Below are 10,999 nucleotides of genomic sequence, written 5' to 3'. Positions count from 1 at the left end.
ACAGTTTTTTTCTATCCATTCCAATAAACTACAGGCCTGTTTTCAGTAGTTCTTAATTTAATGAATGAAAATTCTACATATGATAGGGGCATTTATAGACAGTAACTGATGGGTGGTTAGTATGATTACTACAAATACCTTAAAATACTACCATATAATGCACATGCACATTACCAGTCATATACATGTGTTTATAAAGGCGTTTGGACGAAAATATAACGATGAGGCCGGGTGGGATGACGTCTTCCACGACTGGATGCCTATTGGTCAGACGTACGTAAACGTCCGCATGACGTTATTTTGAATTTTCAGCGGTGAAGCGTCTGTTGTTGTCTGTCACCGGGAGCTGCTCCGCAGCCTTATCCATACGAGTAAAATCTCAGAAGTAGTTACGAACACTGGATTAAAAATGTCTTTCTCAAGAGCGCCTTTAAAAAGGTTCAACGAGAACGTAGGTAAGTAACATTCAAAAGCTAGCAGCGGGTAGCATAGCACCACCCAAGTTATTCAACGATAAGTCAGTAAACGTTAGCTTGTGTTAGGTGACATACGTAAAGTTAGGTGCCGTTGATATCTAGGCAAAGGTCAGTTATTGAACAGGTTACACTTTATCAGTGCAGTGTCTAGTTGGGATATTAACAATCAGCTTAGAACAAAGCCCGCGAACGTGGGTTAACTTATTTAAATGTTTGAACTAGCATAGAACGCTTAGCAATAACGTGGCTAACATTGTGCTAACGTTATTGGCCGAAGGTTGTGCACCTCCACCGGGGTCCTATGAGATTAAACCTGGAGATCTGAAGGGAGCTGCTTCCTTCGACAAATCCGATCGATTCAGACTTGTTAAAGCAGGTGGGTAAATTCGAGAAACACGATGCAACATGGAAAGAGAACTAAGAAATAGCGTTAGAGTGGGCTTAAACATAACGTTTTATACCACTTATTGTCCTGATCTCTGTCTCTAGCCGCTCTGCCGCCACCATCGCCCTCTAGAAATGCCCTGGTGTCACCTGTCCGAAGGACTTTGTCGGTCGATGGTCTTGTAAGTTTTCTTTCATTTCAGCATGTAAAAACGCCACTCCTCGGGACCAGATCTGCTAGTCCCACAACTGCTAAAACCTACTTCTTTACGTCTTGTGAAAACCTAGATTGAAGGTTCAGCTGTAAAGAAAGAGAAGAATGGGATGACCATCGAAAAGAAGCAGCACAAACTCTTGGAGAAAGAGGTACACTTCATCAAAAGAAGATTTGCACTATGGGTTTACAGCAATACTGTCATTGTTAGTTGTTTGTCATCAGTGGCTTGTGTCCTTTATTCCTAACTGACAACCTGGTAACTCAGCAGATGTTAATGCTGTCATTGTTGATATTACTGTGGATGTCAAAGTCCTAACCATAGCTTTGTTTCCTTTCAGATACGGTCCCTGGTTCAGCAGCGAGGGGAGCAGGACCGTCGCTTGCTGGCTCTGGAAGAGGATCTGAAGAAAGCGGAGGCTAAGCTGCTGGCTGCAGTCAGGGAGAGGACAGGCCTTGCTGCCAATGTTACCACCCTGGAAAGACAGCGGGCTGAGCTCAAGAAAGTCAATGAGTTCCTAAAAAACAAGGTGTGCTTTTTATGTTTAGATGTAGACTTTTGTTACACTGAGAAATCCTGTCTTGGTTACACCTGGATGAGATGTGTCTTACTTTATTTTCAGTTACAATATTGCAGTCCAACAATTGAGAAAGCAAGAAAATCAAGATAAAATGATTATTGTTTCCCAATGATCCTCTTATTTTGTCTTGTGTTATAAATCCGGAGCACCCCTTTCCTTTACAACTGTGTGCTTTTGCCCCTCTCTAAAAGTCCAAACTCACTCTCAGCCAGGCTGTTTAGTTCAGCTCCAAGATGACAGAAAGAGCCTATCAGCAAGATAGGTAAAACCAAGTCAGCTGCTTAACAGTAAGACAGCACATGGTGTGTGTGTGCACACTGGAAGTGCACATACACACACACTCATACAGTGTTGATTTATGTTGGGGGAGCAGGCAGGAATGGTCGTTATTCTCACTGTGGCAGTCCCAAAACCTCGTACACATGAGCTATAAGACAGCCTAAGCATATGGCAGGTTGCAGCGCATATGTCAGTTCTCTACAGTGGTGACTGTGTGTGTTTCGTGCCCAGAGCTGACAGTGTGTCACTGGTATCGAATGAGTAGAGAAACCTCAGACGTATCACACAGGTAGAACTGGCTATAAGGACACAGTGAAGCTCATGATGCTGTAGGTGATGAAGTTCAAGGAAATCCACAGTTATAAGGACAATTTAAAGAAAGAAAAAGTTAAAAAAAAAAAAAAGCATGAGGTTTCGAAAGTCAGTAAGTAATTGTGTTAAATAATCAGGATATCAATAATGACCAGAGCAATCATGATTATGATTTTTGTCATAATTGTGCAGCCCCAGTGTTAGGTGCTAAAAACGTGACTGAGTATATGTTGTTTTAGGTTTCTGCTGATACTACAAAAAAAAGAATCAATTCTCTCACAATGGAGTTGATGGAGGCCAGGAACACTTTGGATGTTAAAAAGAAGGTATGACTTGTGTACACATACTGAACATCTTTTATTATTTAGTCTTTCATTGGTTTAATTGCAGCTAAGCATTAATTCAATGTTTATGGACGCATTTTCAGCTGCCGTAGATGCTGATGCTTATAAAAACTGTGTATGTCTGTGTCTCCAGGAGTTAAGTCTCCTGCAGATAAACACTGAAGGTCAATTGAAGGTGCTACAAACTGACCTCCAAGCTGCCGGAGCTACTGTCACTGCTCTAAACGACAGGAATAAAGACCTGGGTAAGATGTAGCACATTCGGCATATGGAACATGGAATTCCAGGAATAAAAGTGGATGAACAGCAACAATGTGGTAACCCCGATCTGTCTTGTTATTGCAGAGGACCTTCATCAAGTGACAAAAACTCAGAACGAACAGTTGGAGAATGAGAATGCTAGATTGCATGGTGAGTTGAGTGTCTGCCACAAATATAATCTACAGTTGGCAGTTTTCTCAGCCTGTCTTTTGCAGTTTAAGATGCATGCATGTCTTTATTATTGCCCTTGATGTACAAATAAACATCACAGGTTACAAGCAACTGTTCCTACTTGTGTTTCCAGGTTTCCTTATTCTACAATCCATATTGTTTGTTATTTTTCAGCTGTGATACGGGAGCTGAGGGAGGAGATCAGAGTTGTGCAGGGATACCTGGACACAGCCAATGACCAGATCCAGGTATAAATTAAGCCTATAAAAGCAAATCTTACATAATCTTTTTGTCATCCTTTGTAAAACACATACTTGACCTGTTCATGTGTTTTTAGGATCTCCGCTTGAAGCTCCAAGAGAAGACACAGGAGAACACTGTGGCTGGTTCTCAGATGGAGAAAATAAAGTAAGACAATGCGTAATGATTCCTTCAAGCAAGTTAGATCTCAGCTGTATACCATGACACTCATTTGTCATTTTTCCACAGGAAACTAGAGACTGAACTAGAGCAACGCACTCTTGAACTAGAAAGCACTATCGACATGCTGAGACAAAAAGAGGAAGAAGCACAGAAATTCCAGCAAGAGCTGCAGGTGTCAAAGGATGCTTTAGTGCAGGTGGAGAAGAGGTTGGAGAACCAAGAGCTGGAGCTTAATTCCTCCCAAAAGTCAGCGAGTGACATGGAAGAGCAAATTAAATCAGCCAACCAAAAAGTCCAAGAGTTTCAGGCTACAGTTCGACAGCAGGAGGCAGAGCTTGCTCGACTGAGGGAGGTGCTCAGAAGGACGGAGAAGGAGCTGGATGAGCGAGTGGCACATCTTGAACAGAGATATCTGTTCTCTGAAGAAGAGAGAAGTATGTTCACCTACATTTTGTTATGATGTTGATTTGAGTTACACAAAAACTGACGATCATGCGATGCATATATTGTTTTTTAGGCAAGACTCAGGAGCAGGGGCTGCGGAGAGTGGAGGAGTTGAAAACAGAGCTCGCCTTGCTAAAGGAAGCTAAAAGAGATGAGACAAAGAGACAGATTCAACTCGAGCAGGAACACGCTACTCTTACTGAGGAGCTGAAGAAAGAAAAAGTAACGCAGACGTTTCTGTCTTACATGGCACGTTCTATTTAGATTGAGTGCAGAATCACCTAAACCAGTAACTGACTCTCCTTTTTAACTCCAGGCACTGGTGGACTCCCTGTCTGTGCTGGTGGAGCAGGAGAGGGAGGACTCTGAGGAGCAGTTGAGACGGCTGAAGGAGGAGATGGAGGAGGTGCTAGGAGAGCTCGCTCTCCTGGAGGATCAGGAGCAGAGGAGGCAGGGGGAGGCGGAGAGCAGTCAGGAGGCCCTCCAGAGGCTGCAGGAGGAAAACAACGAGCTGGAGAGACAGCTGAGTGACACCAGGGCTGTGTTGGAGAGGTGAGCACCCACAGCTCAAACACACTGATGCTCTCCTGAAAAGGTTTGGCACCAAAACTGCATGGTTAGTTTTCAGGAAAGATCTCCGGATCTCACTGCATGAATGAGAGCACTATAAAAGATAAAAATGTAAATAGTTCTGCCTGTGTGTTCAATAGAAACTTTTTTTTTTGTCTTTGAATACATGGGTGAAGATTCCAAACACTTTCACATCATTTTTTTTGGGTTTGTTGAAAAATGAATGCAATTTTATAGCCAATGAATAAATATATATATATATATATAGTACGTTTTCCCTCCAGCTTTATAATGTTATAACTATTTATAATATCAGGTGCCATTATAGCATCATGCATATTTAAATTGCTCAAGTGTTGAAATAAATGATATCAGTCACTTGCTTGGATCTTGCAGTGCAGAATTTATACGGTTCTTTTTATAGTAAGACATTCAAGACACCAGTATACTAAAAAAAAAAAAAGTGGCCAAGACCCCAGAGGGTTAAGATGAAGTTTGAAAGTCATACTTGCATTAAATACATCCTGTTCACTACACTTGCAAAACAAGACTTTTCTCTCTTTCTTTGATTTGTTGCCTCTGCCTGTGTGTTGCTATTTAGAGTAACAGGCAGCTGGGAGCATGTCCCAACAACCACTGAGCCAAAAGTAGAGAAAAAAATAATTGACAGGTTGCCAGTCCATCACAGGTTTGACACCACCAGTGGGTCAATGTCTATTTCTGTTTATGACCAATTTCAAGTTTGCAAGTCACCTCACCACCCCATCTTTGGAAACTGGGAGGAACCAGGGCACTCAGAGGGAACATGTTTATTTTCTTTTATTAGATGGTTGAGAGTGGAGAGAGAAGGAAAAAAGTGGTGAGTGGTAGGCATGACTCTCAACAGACGTCTTGTGGCAAATTTGACCAGAGAAGCAGATTTTTCACAGGCATCTGAAAAATATTGCTTTTATGATCATATTTGTTTCTGGATTATTAATTGTTTAGTCTGTAAAATGCTGTAAAGTAGTAAAAAATGCACATCATAATTTCTCAGAGCCCAAGATGACTCCTTCAGTCCAGAACCCAAAGACATTCAGTTTACAATCATGCATGACAGACAACTAACTGTTACAGCTGAGAAGCTAGGAACCAGATAATGTGTGGCATTTTGCCTGTAAAATGATGTAAATGAGTTATTTATCACCAAAACAGTGGCAGATTAATTTTCTCTCGATCCTCTATTTGATTTATCCGCTAACTGTTTCTGCTCTGCTTACAAAAGTATGTTATGTTTCACCAAAGACTCATATTTGGTGATGTGCTGACAGGAGTATTTCAGAAATTAAATATTGTCAGAAAGTGTTTGTTTTAAGCTTCCAGACTAAAATAAAATGACGTGTAATAGTCTTATGGTCTATCTTGTGGGCACCATGAATTTTGTGTTGAACACATGAAAACTGTATGCTTGTGGTTGCTTATGGTTTTCAGTAAAGGCAATGATGTGGCAGCTTTAAAAGAGGAGCATTTCACAGCCATGAGAGGACTGCAGGAGGCACACACAAACTCGCTGAGCAAGATGGCAGACATTGTGACAGAGCTGGAAAGGTAAGCGCTGGACTGTCAGCATTTCTTCAGGTATTATTTCTGCGTGCAAGTTTCACAGGCTGCTTGTCTTACTTTTTCAGCACCAAAGAGGCTCTGAAGGGAGCAGAGGGAAGACAGAAAACACTGGAAGCAGAAGTGGAGAGAGTGACCCAGCAGATGAAGGAGGAGATGGACAGAGTGGTTCAACAGAAAGATGAGGAGATCAGCAGAGTGAAGGAGGGGTTAGAGGAGCACCAGGAGAGACAGTTAGCTGAAGCAAAAGCCAGGGAGGAGAATTCAAGGTAGGCTTCAAATTCACTCTCTGTCTGTGTTGAAATAGCTGTCACTTTTCCACCCTTTTATATTCTCGTTTGCCTCGATTTGATAGAATGTTGCTGGAGGTGCAGACTCGCCTTGCACAAAAAGATGAGGAGATGAAGGCGATGGAGGTGAGCCATGCTGACCTCATCAGTCAGCTGCAGCAGGAGCTTCAGCTGCAGACAAAGGAGAGAGCAGAGGTACTCAGGCAACTAGAGGAACAGAGGGGTCAAAGCGTAACTCAGCTCCAAATTGAGAAGGAAGAAGCCCAGAAACTGCTAAAGGAGGTCAACCAGGAAAAAGAGGAAAAAATGGAACAGCTCCAACAAGAAAGGGAAGAGAAAGTTAAAATTCTGACATCCCTTCAGGAGGAGAGGGAAGCGTTGGAGGTTGAAAGGAAAGACCACCAGCAGGTCAGGTCAGAGGTGCTCAGACTACAGATCGAGCTTGAAAGAGTAACCGAGGAAAGCAAGAGCCTTCTGTCTCAGGTAGAACTCGGAGACCAGTCCAGGCTTGCGCTCCAAAATCAGCTAAACATGGCAGAGCATGACAGAGATCAGGTTCAGTCTCGCCTGAATGAGGCCGAACGAGGGAGTGTGAACTTCCAGATCCAATTAGACCTCATGGAGGAGAAGACGCGGGCCGTGCAGCACGAGTTGGAAGAACAACGACAAGACAGACGGGCTCTGCAGGAGCAGGTCGAGGTACTGACTCAGGAAAAGGTTACACTGCAGTGGGAGATGGAGGAGCAGCGACAGGACCTTCAAAGACAGATAACCGAAGCACAGGAGAAAAGGTGAGCTGGATTAGATTGTGTGTGTTTGTGCAGTTCGAAGGTTTTTTGGACACTTTTTAACTGCTCGTCCCTTTCTTCCAAGCTCTACAAGTTCAGAGACAGAGCACTGGAGGAAACAATATGAGGAGCTTTTTGCGAAAGTCAGGCCCTTCCAGGTCAGTCTTTTCCACCTCAATTCAAATAGCCAAGATGATCTTTCATTAAGATGCACTCATCATTAATTTTGTATTGACAGTGAAACATTGCTTGTAGTGATGAAACCACAGATGTAGTTCCACTCAGCTTCAAAGGAGCATTTTAGTGTCTTTCAGCTCATTGTTTTGGTTTTTACGGGCTGCAGCTAAACTGATTTGATTCAGACTCACTGCTTTCATCAGCCTCTTTTCTGGCCCTAGAAATCAAAACAAAAGCCCCGATGAACCCACTAACCCACAGTTAGCAGCTGTCAAGTGAACATCGTGAAGAGCGGGATTTTTCCCTCCGGACTCAGAGAGATGTTTTTCCTGGCCCCTCCAAATGACTGCTGTTGCTCCTTGTCTGGTGGATGTGTAAATAGGCAATTGTTTGCTAACATGTTCCCCATGATGATACTGTTGTGTTTACACCTTGTTGCGCTATCCCCAACAAAGCCAAAACAATGACCTAATACAGGTTTAAGTTAAAAGATTAGATTAAAGAATTAAAGGGAGCTAAAACCCTCTCGATGTTCATGTCGGTGTGTGCCCACAGGAACAGCTCGATGCGTTCGCCGCAGAGCGAAATGCACTACTCAATGAAAACGGAGCGAATCAGGAGGAGTTGAACAAGTTGTCCGGGGCTTACGCTCACCTGCTGGGCCACCAGAACCAGAAGCAGAAGATCAAACATGTGATGAAGCTGAAAGATGAGAATATCGCCCTAAAACAGGTGACACATGAGAGCAGCACCGACCCCTTTCCAAACCTCAAAAACGCATCTCGTGATCAAGTGCTTGTACTTCATGCCCGTTTTCTTTCCTGGCTATGTGTGTGTGTGTGTAGGAGATGTCTAAGCTTCGGTCCCAGCTGAGCCGGCAGAAGAGTGATCTGGAACATCTCAAGTCAAAGCTCCCTGGTGCTCCTCGACGTAGGTTTGATCCCAGCAAAGCTTTCCAACATGACAAGGAGAACAGGCAAACTGAAACAAGTGAACCTCTTAAAGAAGGTGAGTAGTAAACCGACCTCTCACTGCAACATCCTGGACCTTTACAAGGGCAGGCTTTTGGAGATGTGATGAGAATTGAACAGTTTTATGGTTGCTGTTGATGATTTTCACCTTTTGCATTTGCTGCAATATTTGTGTGGAGGCCTAATTCTTCGTTTGTTTTGTTAGGAAATCATTATGCCTAATGGAGCTCTTCCACCAGACAAGAACTGACAACTAATTGGCTGCCAAATTTAATGACTATGGTTTGGTCTGTTTTAATACTTATCAACTTCTGATGTTATACAGCATTTTTTGTCAGATTGTTACACAGAGCATTTACTGTGTGTGCGCGCGTGTGTGTGAAAATAATGAGGAAATAGATGGTACCCACAATCCAGAGAACAAAATTTGTAGTCAGCATAAAAATGTGAAATGCTTCTTGTTGTTAAATGTGGCTCTGTGTTTGTATTTCTGTAACTTCTTTAGCAGTTCTTGGGGGAGTAGAACTAGTAGTATTTCTTGCAGGATAGCTCTTTATGAATCTTCTTTCCAAATAAACACAAATTTTAATACTATTCTTAAGCAAAAGTGTTACTGAGATTTATTGACTTCCCATGTGCACAAATGCTATGTACAAAGCCTTGTTTGCTCGGGTCTTCTCGGCCATGTCCGTCCTCCACCAGTAGAGAGCACTGTAGTACTGCAGCCACATGTTGGAGCGCAGCAAAAAGCTATTGCAATCCATGTTTCATCCACACTATATACCAGCTACAAAGAACACAAATTCACATCTTTGCAGAGAGGAGCCCTGGGTTATGGGTCATGAAGCTTTATTTCCTTCAGTTGATAAGACATAGCCAGCAAGTATTGGGCCAGAAATTGACTTTTTACAAGCTATGAGTGGTGCTGGTCGTGGAGTGACGAGTCAGTCGCAGTAGCCCTCCAGGTGGTAAATGCTGCACGGCTTATGGCAGCACTGCTCCACGATGCCTCTCTTCACCTTGGGCTCATTGTGGCCAGACAGAGCCCTCCACCGCCGCTGCTCCTGTCTGGCTCTTTTAGACAGGAACCCTTTGAAGTGGAGAAAGGTTCCATAGCCCTGTGTTAAGTCCTGCTGCTGCTGTGCAAACCTCCAGTTCCTAAACTACCGTTTAGACTGTTCACACTTTATTGGAGACTTAATGGCTAGGTAATCTGATCTCCCCAATCCATTTAGTCTTGTTAGTCTCTACTTCAAGAGGAGATATGATGGAGCTCCAACAGAGGCATATCATAGCTTACACCTTTAAAGTTGACTTCAAAACATCAATAGATTGTTTGAGGCGGACGATCCAAGTAATGCGTTGTGGGAATAGCGTAATGAGGAATTTGGGGATTTCACAAGATTTGTGACTATTGGATTTGTCACATAGATGCTGAAAGCAACAATAAGAAACCAAAACCCTGGCTGCACCACTGAATTCAAAAGAGGCCGGAGACTGGCTTTGCACACTAATGATGGTTCGGACAAATGCATAGATTTAGTTCAGGGAAGTTTCCAGCATGTTGTCTGTAAACATTTTTCCTCCAGCTAGGATCCAAATTGGCATTCTCATTAGACTGAGTCAGAACACAAAGCCGGCCTGGGGTCCCTGGGCAATATCATGCTGTTCCTTTCTGAACTCCCACCATCAAGGGCACAATTAGAACTTATTTTACACAAGTTAAACAGAAGAAGTCAAGACTGTTCTCGGAGTTAATGAGGCCTTACCGAGCAGATGTTCCAGATCCCGTTTGTGGGGTCGGTTTGGGCTGTAGAAGAAGCCCCGCTCCCCGCATACAAAGTAGAGGGCATCCACCAGGTGGGAGCCACACAGGTGCTGGACGGGGTCCGAGGACACCCCTGGAGAGTGGAGCACCAGCAGTAACAGCATGGACACCGCCCATGGTATCCTGGCCATAGAGGGGAGACCTCTTGGACGGAGCACAAAAAGAAAAGCTCACACATAAAACAGTACACATCTGATCAAATTTTTATTCTGCTGGGTTTCAAAGACAAAGCAAAACTGAATCAACCCATCAATACTTAATACCTCAAGGCCAGATGCTTGAAAGCTAAAGGATGAAGTGATGTTCAAATCTGATCAGACCTTTCTCAAAGACACTCATTACAAGACAACTTTATTTTCATAGCTTTCGATATAGATATTTTGCGATGTTTCTGTGAAATTCTACCGCTTCACGTCTTGCGTGTATAATAGCTCAGAGACACACTGAGGGTACACAGCAATACCCCAACTCAAAACAAGGGCTTTGGTGTGAGCAGAAAACTGAACAATTCATTCTTTTATTGGAAATCAAAGCCTGGGATGAAGAGCCGCAGTGAAACAAGGTCTGCAGAGCCGTCTTTGAACGGCATTTGACTCAAATCTCTGAATCGTCCAAATTGGTGTGATTGAGCCTAAGCAGGCAAAGTCAAAGATGAAGAAAAGTGATGAGTGCAGAAATTACACCTTGATGGCCCAGGTGGTCCTCAAGCTGGGGGTGATGTGGGAATGGTACTTCTAAATTCCTGCAAGAATCGGACAGGTTTGAAGTTAAAATCGACCCCAAAACTGTTATCTTTTTGATGTTGGACATTTTTATATCACTTTTACAAACAGCATTTTTGAGATGAGCCATCCAAGGTTATGTTTAATGTTATTTCTGCACAGCTC

The 10,999-nt window shown here is 43.1% G+C and overlaps 2 protein-coding genes across 2 annotated transcripts; one reads left to right on the top strand and one right to left on the bottom strand.

The window, feature by feature from the left end:
* The first annotated feature begins 324 nt into the window (after positions 1-324).
* Positions 325-8,856, top strand: hmmr (hyaluronan-mediated motility receptor (RHAMM)). The gene is made up of 20 exons (XM_041944193.1): positions 325-455; positions 754-852; positions 966-1,042; positions 1,149-1,226; positions 1,416-1,604; positions 2,486-2,572; positions 2,724-2,835; positions 2,936-3,001; positions 3,197-3,270; positions 3,360-3,430; positions 3,512-3,879; positions 3,963-4,111; positions 4,206-4,441; positions 5,930-6,046; positions 6,127-6,327; positions 6,414-7,139; positions 7,222-7,294; positions 7,869-8,045; positions 8,159-8,321; positions 8,490-8,856. Exons 1-20 carry the CDS (start codon positions 410-412, stop codon positions 8,504-8,506), a joined length of 3,126 nt encoding a protein of 1,041 aa, XP_041800127.1. The 5' UTR covers positions 325-409; the 3' UTR covers positions 8,507-8,856.
* A 372-nt stretch (positions 8,857-9,228) lies between these two features.
* Positions 9,229-10,243, bottom strand: insb (preproinsulin b). The gene is made up of 2 exons (XM_041944354.1): positions 10,054-10,243; positions 9,229-9,374 (listed from the first exon to the last, which is right to left on the bottom strand). Exons 1-2 carry the CDS (start codon positions 10,241-10,243, stop codon positions 9,229-9,231), a joined length of 336 nt encoding a protein of 111 aa, XP_041800288.1.
* Positions 10,244-10,999: the final 756 nt, after the last annotated feature.

The sequence above is a fragment of the Chelmon rostratus genome, chromosome 9, assembly GCF_017976325.1.
Source record: "Chelmon rostratus isolate fCheRos1 chromosome 9, fCheRos1.pri, whole genome shotgun sequence".
Lineage (NCBI taxonomy): Eukaryota > Metazoa > Chordata > Actinopteri > Chaetodontiformes > Chaetodontidae > Chelmon > Chelmon rostratus.
Note: the sequence above shows the minus strand (reverse complement) of the source record. Positions and strands in the feature narration are given on the sequence as shown.